The sequence below is a fragment of the Girardinichthys multiradiatus genome, chromosome 20, assembly GCF_021462225.1.
Source record: "Girardinichthys multiradiatus isolate DD_20200921_A chromosome 20, DD_fGirMul_XY1, whole genome shotgun sequence".
Lineage (NCBI taxonomy): Eukaryota > Metazoa > Chordata > Actinopteri > Cyprinodontiformes > Goodeidae > Girardinichthys > Girardinichthys multiradiatus.
Window position 1 is genome coordinate 10,271,155 of NC_061812.1, and position 16,894 is coordinate 10,288,048.

General features: G+C 39.6%; 1 protein-coding gene across 5 annotated transcripts in view; it reads left to right on the forward strand.

The window, feature by feature from the left end:
* The first annotated feature begins 1,490 nt into the window (after positions 1–1,490).
* Positions 1,491–16,894, forward strand: part of LOC124856974 (membrane-associated guanylate kinase, WW and PDZ domain-containing protein 3-like) — a 185,098-nt gene continuing 169,694 nt past the window's right edge. For all 5 annotated transcript variants that reach the window (XM_047347982.1, XM_047347983.1, XM_047347984.1 and 2 more), the window contains exon 1: positions 1,491–4,653. In XM_047347982.1, coding sequence (XP_047203938.1) covers positions 4,347–4,653 — 307 coding nt within the window. In that variant the 5' untranslated portion in view covers positions 1,491–4,346. The remainder of the gene's footprint in view (positions 4,654–16,894) is intronic.

Here is a 16,894-nt window from a genome sequence, read left to right on the forward strand (position 1 = left end):
CCCCACAGGAATGTCCAAGGGTGGTATTTAAACAAGGACTTGCAGTGGGTCAGAAAACAGAAGCTTCCTGTCTTCCTCTTGTAAGTTTATGGAACTATAGTGATAGTTTTACAAGCTGATGACATGTGGCACATTGGAGTTTTCAAAACCACTATTCAAAATATGAAAAGTATTTGCAGAAAAAAAGAAAAAACTACCCATTTCATGTTGTGAAATAAAAACAAATGAAATGTTTAATGAAATTTGCAATTTTAGTCCAGATACTCCATAAATAAATTTGTTTTCACAGCTTATATTGATTTACTGAAGTGTTTTTTTTTATTCAGTTTATGTAATAATGATAAATTCACAACTCAAAGAACAAAACAGAAACCGGTTTACACCTGCAATTACAGGTCCTTCTCAAAAAATTAGCATATTGTGATAAAGTTCATTATTTTCTATAATGTAATGATGAAAATTTAACATTCATATATTTTAGATTCATTGCACACTAACTGAAATATTTCAGGTCTTTTATTGTCTTAAGGTCATGCTGAAAAATGAAATCTTCATCTCCATAAAGCTTTTCAGCAGATGGAAGCATGAAGTGCTCCAAAATCTCCTGATAGCTAGCTGCATTGACTCTGCCCTTGATAAAACACAGTGGACCAACACCAGCAGCTGACACGGCACCCCAGACCATCACTGACTGTGGGTACTTGACACTGGACTTCTGGCATTTTGGCATTTCCTTCTCCCCAGTCTTCCTCCAGACTCTGGCACCTTGATTTCCGAATGACATGCAGAATTTGCTTTCATCCGAAAAAAGTACTTTGGACCACTGAGCAACAGTTCAGTGCTGCTTCTCTGTAGCCCAGGTCAGGCGCTTCTGCTGCTGTTTCTGGTTCAAAAGTGGCTTGACCTGGGGAATGCGGCACCTGTAGCCCATTTCCTGCACACACCTGTGCACGGTGGCTCTGGATGTTTCTACTCCAGACTCAGTCCACTGCTTCCACAGGTCCCCCGAGGTCTGGAATCGGCCCTTCTCCACAATCTTCCTCAGGGTCCGGTCACCTCTTCTCGTTGTGCAGCGTTTTCTGCCACACTTTTTCCTTCCCACAGACTTCCCACTGAGGTGCCTTGATACAGCACTCTGGGAACAGCCTATTCGTTCAGAAATTTCTTTCTGTGTCTTACCCTCTTGCTTGAGGGTGTCAATAGTGGCCTTCTGGACAGCAGTCAGGTCGGCAGTCTTACCCATGATTGGGGTTTTGAGTGATGAACCAGGCTGGGAGTTTTAAAGGCCTCAGGAATCTTTTGCAGGTGTTTAGAGTTAACTCGTTGATTCAGATGATTAGGTTCATAACTCGTTTAGAGACCCTTTTAATGATATGCTAATTTTGTGAGATAGGAATTTTGGGTTTTCATGAGCTGTATGCCAAAATCATCCGTATTAAGACAATAAAAGACCTGAAATATTTCAGTTAGTGTGCAATGAATCTAAAATATATGAATGTTAAATTTTCATCATGACATTATGGAAAATAATGAACTTTATCACAATATGCTAATTTTTTGAGAAGGACCTGTATTTGGGGATCACAGTTGCATTGTCAGCATGTAATTCATTTTCATCAGTTATTTTCAGATGTGGGTAAAAACAATATAGTAAACATTCAAAAGCCCTGTGAAATCATGCACCAAAAATAAAGTGGAATGAACATCTTATTTCAAATACACATTAGTTCTTATGAGTCATATATTATCACTGGACTTTTTCTTAAATGTTCTTAACAATAGTACACTCTAAAGAAGACAAGGAAAAACAACACTTAATTAAAAGTAAGCCTTGTATCTGTAAGGCTAAACGAACAAAACTAAAGGCAAACTGCAATGTATTTTATACTGGTTTTATGTGATAGAGCAGCAGGAAATAGGGTGTTACTCTGAAGTGGAGGGCAAACGATACATAATTTTCAATTTTACATCGTCTTTTACATAGAAACTCTGAAAAGTGTGGCATGTATGTTTGTTTAGCCCCTTTAATCGGATACACCTAAATATTATCCAGTGCAATCAACTGCGTTTAGAAGTGTCCTACTTTGTAAAATAGTAATAGTAACAGTAAATACAACTGTTCAGTGCAGGCGTTTGTTGGAGAACAATTGTGTACAAGCAGCATCATGAAGACAGAGGAACACAGCAGGTCAGGAATTAAACTGGAGAACTTTAAACCAGGGTTGGGTTGAGAAGCAATATCCCAAGCTTTGTACATCCTTCACAGAGCTGTTCAATCCATGAAAATTGAAAGACTATGGCAGAACTACTAACCTACTGAGATGTAGTTATCCACCTAAACTGACATTAATCAAAGAACCAGCCAAGGGCACCATGGTGACTCTAGAGGAGCTGCAGAGAACCGCAGGTCAGGTGCATCTGTTGACAAGACAACTATTGGTCATACAATCCACAAATCTGGCCTTCATGGAAGAGTGGCCAGAAGAAAACCTTAGTTGAAAGAAAGTCATGTTTGCAGTTTTCCACAAGCCATATAGAGAACATAGCAAACATGGAGTTGGCTATGTTCACAGTGCTCTGGTCAGATGACCTTTAAAATTAAACGTTTGGCCAACATGCAAAACACTATGTGTAAAGGTAATGTAACATCCTGCATATATAGTACTATCCCCACATGGTGCTGGAAGCATTACGATGTCGACATGATTTTGTCAGCAGCGACAGAGAAGGTTATAAATAATGATGGGAAGATTTATGCATGGACAAATACAGGTCAATCTTGGAAGAAAAACTGTTAGAGGCTGCAAAAACCTTCAGATTGGAGTGGATGTTCTTATTCCAGCAGGGCAGGAACCACAAGCATACAGCCAACATACAGAGTTACAATTTAATTGTTTAGATAAAAGCATATTCATGTGTTCGAATTACCCAAAGTCCAGACCTAAATAAAACAGAACCTGCAGCAAACCTTAAAAGTTGACATGTTATAGTCCCATCTTACAGAGCTAGAGCTATTTTGTGCGAACCTGGCACATGCCCTCAAAGACAGTTCTAAAAATAATGGATTAAGAGGAACTGAAAAGTTACAATTTTAAAAACCAGATGTTATTAATGTAAGACCACACAGTTATGTGCGCTGCATTGTGTTTTATCACCTAAAATGTATATAAAACACATAGAATTTGAGAGTTGTAACGGGCGGAAATGAGAAGGCAAGACACTCCAGGTAAGAAAAAAACTATGCAAGTGCTGAATTAAGGCTCATCAAACTAAATATGCCTGTCAGTTCTATAATCTCATCAGCAGGTGGCGCTGTGTAAACATAAATTATAATCACTTGGAACTTTCTCAGCAAAACACACAGATAAATAAACAGTTTCAAACGTGACGTCCTAAGTGGCGTTTCTTTTCTTTTTCCTGCACGCTTAATATATTTATCTAAAAATATCCACCGCTATAATCTCATTTGTTGGGCGCATTTTCTCTACTATTCAAGCCGAATCGACTTAAATTGGGCAAAAAGTAAAAGTAGAAATTTCCTAAATGAATTTTACATAAAGAATAAGAGCACACAAAAATAACAGTGAGAAATGCTACATTGCTAGTGGGATGTGTGCGTTATTTTTCTTCATCATTTAGTACCGCGACCCGCCGAAGGATGGAGCCAGCATGAGAATCTGGGAAACTCTGCTGTTGAGCGTAAACGGACTGGTTCGGAGCTGAACAACATCTCTCTTGGCGGCGCCAGGTGTTTTCAAACCTGTAGCAGACAAACGTTCATCAGATGTTTCTCCACTCAGTCACAACAGGGTGGATCTCAGCTGCGTAAACACCCAAAACGGTGAACGCTCCCGCCCGTCGGCTCTCACTCTGCCCACAGGTATGAGGGATTCGCCCAAACGTGCGACGCTTCAGCGACAGACGCTCCTCAATCTGTCACAAAGTGAGTGATTGTATTCCGTCCACGTCTTTTCTTCGGCTGGTTGTTATCAGAAGGCTCGTCCAGATGCAAATCGAAGCGTGGACGCGGTTGTAAAGAACGGAAGCAGAGAAGCTTCACTGTCTTGCTTTTAACCATCTCGACGGTGTCAACTCTTGTTTTACGCGCAAGAAGCGCTCGGAATCACTCCGGTTGCAAGGACCGACAGGAGCCTAAACCTTTGACGCTCCATATCTCAACATCAGGCCAGCAGGTGACGACCATAAATGTCAAGAGGATGAAATCCCCTGCAGGTCGACAGAATAACTCCTGGGGATCCATCAGGCTGCGTCACTTCGCGCTTATTTAACAACCACAAACTGAGGTGCATCCCGTCACTTTGATTAATAATAAAAGGAGACCGATCATGTCCAGAACACTGAAGAAGAAGAAACACTGGTCCACCAAAGTGGTGGAGTGCGCCGTGGCATGGGGGAACCTGGGGGACTTCGGCTCCGTGGTGGAGATCCTGGGAGGAGCGGAACTCGGACAGTTCCCCTATATTGGCCAGATGAAGCTGGACGTCCTGGTGTGTCATGTCGGAAAGCTGCCCTACTACGGGGACGTCCTGCTGGAGGTGAACGGCACGCCCGTCAGTGGGCTTACGAACCGTGACACCCTGGCAGTCATCCGCCACTTTCGGGAGCCGATTCGCTTGAAGACCGTCAAACCAGGTGCGTCCTCGGTACTGTGTTCCCATCGCTGCTGTTGGCCTGTCACCTGAGCTCTGCTGGTAACAACCCACAAGATCGTGCTTGGAATATAGCTCATGTACCAGTAACTGTCAGTCTTTATTGGCCTACGTTATTCTAGCAGTGTTTTCCCTTTAAAATACACAGGATATGCATATAATATTTCATTAATTGAAATCCCTTATTTCTTTTAAAAATGCAATGAAAAGTTAACAGTTAGTTTAGGTGGGACCACCCAGCAATTTCCCTCTTGCAGGATAACCCAGACTTCTGTAACTGCCTTCTGTCCCATAAACTCTAATGATCAGTTCTGTCAGCACTTTCTCAGGGAGATCGAAGAGTGATAATGGCCATAATGGCGTGTAGTCCAGTTGGAGCCATATCAGCTAAGTGCACTTACAAGCATAAAAATAAGGGTCAGTTTCACCCTTCCATTATTCATCCAGGGTTTTGCCAATTGGTCACAGATGTGCATTGGGGTGTGGGGAGGGTGGACTGTCCCAGTCAGTCTCTGGCCTGAACAATCCAACTGTTTGGAATGATGCTGCTGCGCTACTCTGGTTCGGATCCAACTCAAGGCAATGGGGCTGCTTTGCGTTTTGTGCTGGAAATATTTTTCTTTGAATATGTGCTAGAGCTGAAATATCTGAACAGCAACTGAGATTGTTCAAAAGGTTACATCAGCATCATCAGCGGCAGCAGCAGCAGCTGAGTCTCAAAACCTCAGGCCAGAATCCCCGAATATTAGCTGCATGGGTGGACACATGTCAGAATGTGTGATTACTACCAGCTCCTCTATAATTTATTTAATAATGTAGGGATTTAAAAAAAAAAATCTTTTGTAAGCAGAAATTAAAAGAAAAATGCTTAAATAAATAAACGAGTTGAATCCATGTTAGTATGCACGCTCATTAAGGTGTGTGTCTTTCATGGCTCTGCACTCAGAGCTACAAACACCATGCTCTCTGCCCGACTAACCAAGGATGATTAATAAAGGGCAGGAATGAGAGAGCAAGGCAGGGAGAGAGACACAAAAAAACAGATAGACCGGGAGAAAAATCCGCCCTTCCTTTGGCTCCGGGCTGGACTCCCACACAAGGCTGTTTTTCATCTTTAAAGCTCACAGGGAAGTAATAGTGACAAAGGTGGTCAAATCCCCTATCACATATTTCTTCACTGCTGTCCTTAGCACTCTAGACGCATTTTTATTCAGTCTTATGATTAGATGAAATATCCCAAAAAAAAAAAAAAAAAAGATTTTCCAAATCTCCCCTGTCATCAGTGTAGATGTAGGGCAACTACATTGCTTTATTAAACATCTGGCACATCTGCATTATGAGTATACATACCTGTGTGGTAACCTCATGTTTAATTCACACTTCTTGCATAATTGAGTCAGTGAGTGGATTTTCTCCACTCAGTTGGAGGCTGGGGGCCTGGGGGATCAGCTGTTACCAGGAAGCCCGCAGAGCTGCCGATAACACACTGATGCTGACAGCAACCGGGGGAGAGTCCCTTGGTCCACCAGATGTTCCGCTGTGCATTTTCCAGTATCCTCTTGTGCTCTGTCTGAACCAACCTCTGGAGATGGTGGGCTTCTTGTGCTGCTGCTGTCAATGCTGCTGACAACTGGGGCGGAGCTTGGAGAGAAGTTGGAGAGGGTATGTGGATGCAAAGACTGAAAGTGGGATTTGGGGAAAGGCTAAAGAGACGGGATGCACAATGCGAGCCACTACATGGGCTATTATCTCTCTCAGTTATTGATCGAAGAGGAGTGTAAGGTGAAAGAGTTCCACAAGGCCTTTCTTCTAGTTTTTTATAGCTTCCTCTTGTGTGTCATAGACACTCTAGTCAGTGCTGCTCCATGTGGAGCAATGTGGATCAGTGGGTCATGTAACAGCTCCATGTATCACAGAGTTCTTGTTTACAACACTAAACCCACATTGTCCCTGGTATGCTTACAGTGATAAATGATTTATTGTTGTAAGGAACGTTTCCTGAACTAGTCTTCTCCTTTTTAAAAAAACCCAAAAACTTTTCAAACTGACTCATCCTCAAGACCTGACAGGTGACAAAGCTGTGAACGTGCCCATTTTCTTTTTACCTTTGAACACACCTCGATTAAAAGTTCTATGCAGAGTGCAGATATCTGCTCATGCCCGTACCCCCAGCTAAACATTTAATCATTCAAAGCTTCGTGACTGGCATCCCAAAAATTCTTTTTTCACACATTTATGGTCTGTTCTGCATTGTGTATGTCGGCACAGCAGCAATCACTGTGCATCTAAAACGTAGGCACAGAGTCATTTATGTGCAGCTGAAAGGATGACGAGTTTGACAGCAAATAAATAATTTCATGTTGTGGTGCACGGTGGAGCTGACGCAACAAGGCTTCTTTTGTCTTTTGGTAGGCTAATATTAGCTGTGTGAATATATAAAACACATGTAAACAAGATGTCTTATTTGTACTGATGCATTCTGCTTATTTTTTAAAGTCTCAGTCAGAGTGCTGTACACATACAAATACACTCACCAGCCACTTTATTAGATCCCCTTTCGCCTTCATTGTGCCTTAATTTTGAATGGCCTTGATTAAACAACTTGTTGGAAATAGTCTTAGGGTGTTTGTCCATAATGACATGATAGCGTCATGCAGTTTTGCTAATTTGTCTGCAGCACATCCTTAACGTAAAGCTTTCATTTCACCACATCCAGTAGGTGCTCATTTGGATTCAGATGTGTTGAATTGGAGTTCAGCGAACTTACTGTCATGTTTGAGAAACTAGTACGATGTTTTGAGCTTTGTGACATGGTGCATTATTCTGCTGGGAGTAGCCATTAGAAGACGGGTACAGAGGGATCATAAAGTAATGGACATGGTTGGCAACCATATTCAGGTAGTTGGTGGTGCTTAAACATTCTTAATTCGGCACTAAGGGGTTTAGAGTGTAACCAGAACATATCCCCCATAAGATTACAACACAGCCAATAGTTAAAACTGCTGATACAAGGCAGGATGGATCTATATTTTCTTGTTGTTTAAGTCAAATTCTGACTCAACCTGAAGGTGGTTGCTGAAATTCAGCCTCATCAAACCAGGCAGTGTTTTTCTTATCTGTTACTGTCCTATTTTTGGTGGGCCTGTGCAAATTGTAGCCTCAGGTTTGTATTCTTAGCTGACAGGAGTGGCAACTGGTTTAGAGTTCTGCTGCTGTAGCCCATCTGTTTCAAGGTTCAGGTTTGCTTTTAGATATTGTGTTCCACATGCTGTATCTTCTTTATGACAAGTGGTGTCTCGAACCAGTCATCTCATTCTCCCTTTGAACTCTCACACCAACAAGGCATTTTTGTCCACACAACTGCTGCTCCCTGGACATTCTCTCTTTTTCTAACAATTCTCCGTGTATCCAAAAGGGTGGTGGAACATGAACATCCTAGTAGATGAACAGTTTCAGAAATACTCAGACTAACCTATCTGGCACCAACAACTATGCCATATTCAAACTAACGTCAGTCCTCTTTCTTCCTCATACTAATGTTTTTTTTGCGTTTCAGGAAATCGCCTTAACCAGAGATGCCTAAATGCATTGAGTTGCAGTAATGTGATTAGCTTACTTTCTATTTGTGATAGTAAGCAATCAAACAATGGAACCTAATAAAGTAGAGTGTATATTAACACTTTGAAGGAAATGTTTCTTTAACAGAATTCACAGCAATCTTATTATAAATGCACAGAGCATATTTAGTTTTATTGGCTAATTTTACTGTTAATTGTCCTTAATTCTGAAGTAAAATTACAGGATTAGTTTATTCAAGTCTGCACTAATTCTATTAAGTACAGAAGGTTTGTTCTCTACTCTTGATTACAGCTGTATTTACTTGCCTCTCACACAGCAGTGTTTTTTTTAACATTACCTGTTGATCATGCCAATACAGAAGAATACAGACTGACATGAGCCTCTAAGCCAATGTATCAAACAGCAATAGAGAGTGTGGGTTAATCACATTAATGCACCGCTCATATCACAAAGTGCCTCTCATTGGAATCACGCTCTTGACAGGCGATGCTTTGTCACAGAGGAGAGATTTGCAGTCGGCTGTTAAAAAAAAGGAAGGGTGAGAGTAAGTGGGAATACAGACTCAAGGATCTCTGGTCAAATCATTGAAGACATGTTCTTGCCTCAGATATTTTTCACAATGAGCTGAGAAATGCAGCACAGCCATTTTATATACTGCTCCTCTGGCACTCATAAGAACGTCATTTATAGCTACAGAAGCTTTTTCTTATTGACTTTAAATCAATTGTGTCCTTTTTCCAGATTTAGTAAGAGATTGTCTGTTAATCTGTTTAGTTTTTGTCACGGATTATTTTGAACTAATTTTACTTGTATTAGCACTGGATGTTCATGTAATATGTTCTGCATTTAGACAATTTTCTACACCATTAGAGTAAAATAAATGTTACATAAAAAAGAGGAGACTGATAGAATGTGTAGATAAAAACTTATGAATAATTCAATATGCAGATGACTGAAAACATAGAAGATGTTAATTCTTTGCAGAATACTTTCAGAATATTTCATCAGTCTGTATACTCCTGCTGTGTATATGGAAAAAAATCAAAGCTCTGTGTTGCTTTCATGGACAGACAGCCATCCTTGTAAGTTTGCATGTTTTAACCCAACAGATGAATATGTGTTTAGTCGATTACTGCTGCCAAGTTGAGTGTTTAAAGTTTGAGAGGGTTTTCCTGGCTTCCAGAGTTTTCAGTTCATTTAGCTGTAATAAAAATAAAGACACCACCATTCAGACTTTCATTTAGGCCATGCATCACATTAAGCGTCACACTGGATTCCTTGTGTGTTTTTATTCGCGTTGTAGAAATATGTGTATATTAAAAACATCTATCTTTTGTTCAGTGGTCCCTCACAGAATACCAGTGTGACCTTAACAACAATAAAAGCAGATATGTTGTATAAGATTACTTAACTCAAGTGGACTCGATTCCCAATCTCTCTGAAATGAACTGATGCATGGGACCATAATTTGATGTTTAATGAGAGTGCAGCAATTGAAATAGGCTGAAAAATCAAGGTCTAGTTTCTGACTGTGGAAAATTGTTCTTTGTCCTGAAATCTTCAATCTAGCTATCTGCAGTGTTTGTGCTGATCAATCTGTTCAATGCTAATAACATTTCAGTAGGCCTTACTTCCAGTACCAACATGCTGTCACTGTGCATGCTACAAAACAGCTGTCTGCACAAAACTTTATTAAATTATTTTCAGATGTTTCAGATAAAATGAAACTAATAGTCCATATTAAACTTTGTTCACAGCTAATACTAAAATATTTAGAGAAAAAATCAAGAATGTTTAAGGACATCAAGCTTAAAGTTTTTGTAATATTTAACCGATATTATTTGCAGGCATTTATGATTAGAAGCATAGCTATAGATGCTGTCACACCAGCCTTCCTGTTTCAATAAAACCCGGCTGATGTGATGACATCACTCATCCGTCAGCCCAGAAACGTATTGGCAAGACTGTCAGTTATTAAATGCAACTGGGTGTTTAGCTTTGTTTAAGTGAAAACCAATAGATCTTCCTCCAACTCAGATGTGTTTTACTTATTCTGCTTGCACCTCCTGCCCTTTTTAGGTGGTATTAGAAGTTGTACAATGTTGAGAATTTTAGTCTTCTGCAGACAGGGTGTTAATTTAATAATGCCCACATTAACTGTTCTGCACAAGGTAAAGCTTCTACCCAATAATAGTTTAAAATAATTGGGATAGTGTAGACATTTACATGATTACTTTTTAGCTCAAAGGAATCATTAAAGCAAAAAGAATAATTCCTGAACATCGTGTTCTCAATAAAATACCAAATATTTAGTCACCCATTACCTTTCTCTGTTACATATACTATCTAATAGGTGCGTTGAACAATAGGGCATTTTCTCACTTTGATTTCTTAACATCCTTTTAACATTTTGTGTCCGTTTGGTTCTCAGTGTATCATCCTACAAAACAATTTGTTGATGTACAGCTTGTTTGTCTTTTGTGTCTCTCATCAAGCCTCCCCAGAATGTGCCTGAGGCAGTTGTCAGGGAAGTGGCGAAATGCTGCAGTTCTACTTCACACATGTGCACAGACACAAACATCTTGGAAGCTCACGCTCATATGGTGACATACAGATGGGAAACTATTTGTTGGCATCCCTGGTTAATATGTATAAAAAAGTCTCCACACACAATGAGCAGGGTGGAATATTGCAGCAATGAGGAAGTGATGACAGAAAAAGACCATCACAAACACAAACATGTAGAGATGCTAAACTCTACTCTGACTAACTGGAACTGCATGCTTTGGTCAGGCTGAGAATGAGCTTCTTATTCACAAACACCACCTGTAGATTTGCCATAAAACAAAAAAATATACATGGAAAAGCACCTTATGCCTGCTGTTTGGTATAGTAGACAATCTCTGATGCTGTTGGGCTGCTTCTCTTCCAAAGTCCCAGGGCACTGACTTATCATTGGGTCTTTCAGCAGGGTAATGATCCAAAACATCTGCCCAAATCAACACAGCCATGGTTCACCAAACACAACATCTGTTTTCCTCCATGGCCAGCACCTTCCCCAGATCTAAATCTTATTGTTAACCTCGGGGATGAGCTGAAGAGATGAGAATATAGCAGAGAACCCAGGGCTCTGGACGATCTCGAGAGACTGTGTAAAAATGGTTCAGCAACTTGTCTAACTTGCAAAAGGGGTTGTTTAAAGCAGCAGCAGCATGGCTACCAATTGCACTATCAGTGGCTTTGTTGTAAACAATAACTTCATTAAACAAAATAAATGTTTTACATTAATGACTGTATTTTCTAAACTTTTTGGGTTTTTGGCTCTTCTGTCTGTATGTAACAAAATATTATAATACAGGAAAATTGGAGTTCCCATTGAAATTTACACAAATCACTCACATTTATTTAAAAAAAAACTTCAAACAGTGTCCTAAAACCTTGAAATGTTACTTAATTCCCAGGAAACCCTATTGATTGGTGAGTGGAAAAAAAGTTGTTAAATTTATTTTTTTTAAATGGTCTGAACTTATATAGCACCTTTCCAGTCATACAGACCACTCAAAGCGCTTTACACTAGAGCCACATTCACCCAATCGCACTCGCTAATGCTCACACTTTCATACACCGATACGCAGATCGGTTGGCAACTTGAGGTTAAGTGCCTTGCCCAGGGGTCCATCGACATATGGCAGGAGGAAGCTGGAATCAAACCCACAACCTTCTGTTTGTAAGACAACTACTCTTCCTACTTAGCCACTGTCCCCTCTAAAGGCATCTTAAAGGCATTTCTTCCTTGAAATGCTAAAGAAAAAAACTAGTAAAAATCCTGATTCAGATTTTTAAAAAGCTGGATAGAACTGTTGTGTCCGTTCCACATATTTCAGATATGTCTCTAATAACATTGATGCAACAGTTCTGCGCTGGAACTGCAAGGCAGTATTTCCAAAACCCGCATCCTATTTGAGAGTTGTCTCTCTGAAGGCTTTCAGAAGGTGGGGAGTTTGGTGTTGGAAGGTGGGAGATGCTGTGATGCAACTACAAAACAAGTTCAAAGTTGTTTCCTCACTCACTCCAAGTGCTCAATAATTCAGTTTTCTTTTGTTTTAGAGCTGGATGCTCCCTTGATGTGCATGTGTATGTGCGTGGTAACTGCCGGAATTAGAGTAAAGCGGAGGGCTCGAGTGAAAAAACACAGCATGACTCCCAGTTCCCAACCCTCTTTCATTATTCCCACTTTAATCAAATTGGCGCGGCTCTTGTCACACACTCCACCAACACCTGCAACAGTCTCAACGTAAACAGCATGCTTGATGAGGTGGCTTGGAGTTGGCCCTGGGTGTTTTCAGATCGATGATGAAAAGTGTTTTATCGTGACTGCCTCGTGGATGTGAACATGAACGCAGTGTGTAGTAATCTATGTGGTTAAGTTTGTGCTCATGGGACATGGGAGGTTGAGTATGTTGCAAACAACCTCAGTCTGAAATTAGTGCTGCACAGTTACTTCAACAGTTTTTTTCCATGTTGTCTGAAATATGCAATAATGCATTTTTACAACTTTAATCCAACCCCTTTGAAAATTACTGTTTTCAACTGGAAAGATACAGTAATAGTAACCCCCCTGAAATTAACAGAAGTTCCTGAAGACAAATAACGTTTCTCACACGGATTGATGACTTTAATAAGGAATAATGAGGGAAATTTGCAACAGCATGGAAACAAATAACTGTGTAAAGATTTTTTAGCTCAATAACATGGATATTTCAATGACATTTTGTCCCTATGGAAGCAGAGCATAGTGGACACTGGTTATATAGCTTGAGCTTAATGATCAGTAAGTGTGTGGGGGATCAGCACGAGCAAACAACATAATCTCCGCAACTCATATCTGAGCTACATGGAGAAAAAGCTCATTATGGGACATTGCATCTTCAATGTTAGAGTTTTGTCATTTTAATTGCATTTTCAACACCAGCTCACAATAGCAGCGGCCATGAAACCATAAAGCATACAAATAGCATTTGGGTGTTTACACTGTTTCCTCAGGGATATATTTCTTTTCATCAATGGGGGCTCTGGTGGATTTATCTTCCTGTGTGCCCAGAGTCCCTGTTCCAATTAAACACTCATCTTATCTTAAATGTGCGTTAGTTTGCAAATGACAATATAATGACTGTTTCTAATGCAGACCTTTTAAACAAGTGTTTATAAAGTGGTTAAGAAATTATTTAGTTACATTTGTAGTTGTATTTTGCATGCTCTAATTGCGAGACATTTGAAAATGGGTCTTTCAGTGCTTATGAAAGAATGAAGATGAAGATGAAGAATAATTGCCACTGAAAGTAACTACGTTTTGCGTTTACCTCCAACCTTTTTGCTTTTGTTAACCGCTGTTCCTCTTTCCTAGTAGAGAACATTGTTCTCTCCTCGTCTTCCCATTATGATGGATCCCTGCAGGCCTTAATGCTTATATGTCACAGAAATCAAATATAATCGTTATCTTATATAATCAGGGGTAAATGTAAGCTGGTAAATTTGCAACTTTCGGCTCAATTAAATTTTTGCTAGATGCTGGAGCAAGGTTGGAATCAGTAGATCACCCTGCACCAACAGGAACTGAACAGGCACAACATCCGTACTTTTTCAAAATAATTCGATTTTCTTAAAGTCCTTGCTATTTTAACAAATATACACGTGTGTGTGTGTATATATATATATATATATATATATTTGTTTATATATATATATATATATATATATATATAAACAAATATATATATAGATAGTTGTATACATTAGATCAATTACACATTAAGTTAGGTAATCAAAACCGATTAAGCAATTAAACATTAAATACACCAAAATAAGCAAAAAATATAGCTACTCTCTACTAGGTTTACTCACCCATTGTAGAAGAAAACATATAAAAATATCTGGATGCAAAAAAACGAAAAGTGAAGCAGTTTTAACTGTTGTAACTTCCATAGAATGAGTTGTTAAGGACTGACTCCCACATTTATTGCTAGCTTTTATTGTGCGATCTGTGAAAGCTTCTCGAGGCTCCTCTGGGCTTCGCAACGGAATGCTTCCAATGTAAACCAGGACTGGAACAAATGGCGGGGAAGGGCAGAGCGAAGCATAGACGGACGCTGTGTCAATCCGGGGTAATGCTTCTCAACAGCATGTGTCAGTGAACAAAGTTAACTGACGCTCCCAAATTAGTCTTTTTCTATTTATTGCTGCCATTAAGCAAGCATCAACAGACTTCTGCTCTGACAGAGATGCTCATATTCTCCTGTTAAAAGGTGTGTTTGATTTATTAACAAGAGACATTTACGGACCATTATGTATTAATGGTACATAATAACTGGTTTATGTTCATTGTAACATCATAATAATGACTATGGGATATTCTCTAACTTAACTCCAACGTTATCTTCTTGCATCATTACATAATACTTCTGGTTTTTCAAATATACCACCTTCTGTTTGATTAATTTAGAAATTAAACATTAGCTGATGTTAACCATTTTCTGCCATTTCCTTTGAACATAAAAAAGGACTATCACCCAAAACACCTCTGATCCAGAGCAGACTCATTCCAATGACCTGTGACAATAAAATCTTGGAGAACTAGCACCACTATGGAATTTTACACATGTAGAACTGTTATGAAAGAGGACTTTTAATATCCTTTGAACAGTTAAATAGGAAGTATAACCTGTCTGGGAAAACTTTATTTTGTTACCATCAGTTGATTTGTAGTTCCTCAGAACTACCTTTGGCCCTGAAATTGGTGATTCCAGTGTGGGAAAACTAATTCATTAAGGAAATATTCATGAGTTTATTTCTAAAATGTACTGTTTTCTGTTGAATAATGGTACAAAAACTAGTTTATACAAGTCCAGAAAGAGATGGGAGTTTGACTTGGATATCACAGTTGAAGAATGGTTATGGTCAGATTTATGCCAAGAGAGTCACTATCAATGCCCACTTCAGACTATTACATTATAATTTTCTTCACCAATTATATCACCCCTCAAAAAATCCATGGATCCCAACCAGAATTGTTGGAAATGTGTTTCAGGAGTGATATAGAAGTGGATTCATTTCTGTACTGTTTCTGGCTTTGTGCAAAGGTCAGACCCTTTTGGTTTGATCTCAGTGAACCGTTAACCCAAATCACAGGGACCATCATGCAAACCTTTTTAAAATATTAGAAACAATAGGAAATATGTGTCAAAATTCCAAGTCCTATTCCTAAAGGTATCTCAGTAGCAATAAAATCTGTAGTGGTTATGTGGAGATCTGACTGCCCTCTGCTCATCACTAGATAGTTCTCTACAATTAACAGCTGTATTTCACTTGAAAAGATTACTTATAGTGAAGAAAAAGAAGGAGGCCTCTGGCAGCCCTACCTAATATACATAAACACTGCACAGGTGGGATTATCTGGAAAAGATATGGGAAATGTTGGCCTGTGATGCTAAAAGGTCCTGCTGCTTTGTCTTTTTTGTGTTACCTGTGTGTGTGGGAGGAGGGTGTTAATCATTCAGAGTTCTGCTGTACAAAACAAAAAATTAAAAATGTGAAAATAAAATAAAAAACAACATTTAATTACAGATCTAAGACTTGCTTGGGACTTTGAGCAAATATAATATCAGACTGGAACAGATAAAGACCTGTGAAATGGGAGATGGCTCTGAAATCCCCCGAAGATCTTTTTTGTGATAGATGGGCAATCCAAAAACTTGTGTGTCACACATCTGTGTCCCCTGTGTTTTTTATTCTTTGCCTGTTTTCTAACTGCATTAGTCACATTCTGTAAGTGTGAAACTTAATTTTTTTGGGTGGTAAATAACATAAGTGTGTCTTTGTTAGTGTTTGGGAGCACATTGGAGGGGATGACTTGACCGGCTTGACTCCATCGTCTGGGACTCTTGTTTGTTTTACCAGAGGCACAGCAGCCATACAGCTGCTGACTGACCTGGCATGTTAATGACGTTATTTTTATTCAACAGTGACTGCAGCAAACAATAATCTCTGCACCTCACATTCAGCTGCATTTCGTGATTGCACTCTTGTCACTTCCCACCTTCCTATTATCCAGATGTGCTTTATGCTTCAACGGGTGTTTATCATTGCAAGGAATGTGCTCAGGTCACCTCTAGACAGCTCACAGGTAATGGACCTTGACATCTGAATTAGTTTGCTCCAACAAAAGACATTTTGTAAGAGCTTTGGAAGCTGAATGGAATGCTCACAGGCGGACATAAACAGCAGTGGCAGTGATGGGTCTGAAGGGTGCTATTCCAGCGGTCATGATGGGACGTTTCACAGAAATATGGTCGATCATGAAGTGGTCACAGTATGAATTTACAGATGATAGAAGGAACATTGGAGTGTGATGCCTGCTTGGGCCAGCTGTAATTATGTGTTTATACATTAGATACAGCTGTCTGATCAGCAAAGCAAGCTACTGCGCCCATAAAACTTTGTAGACAGCACAGTGCTTACATTTTAAACCATATCCTTTTGCTCTCTCTGTGTCTTGGCTGTGTGAGCGGCTAGGCCAGCTGTTATGTTCATCCCCACTCCGACTTCTTTATTATTCCTCGGTTGTGTGATTCGCTGTGTGCTTGTGGCGG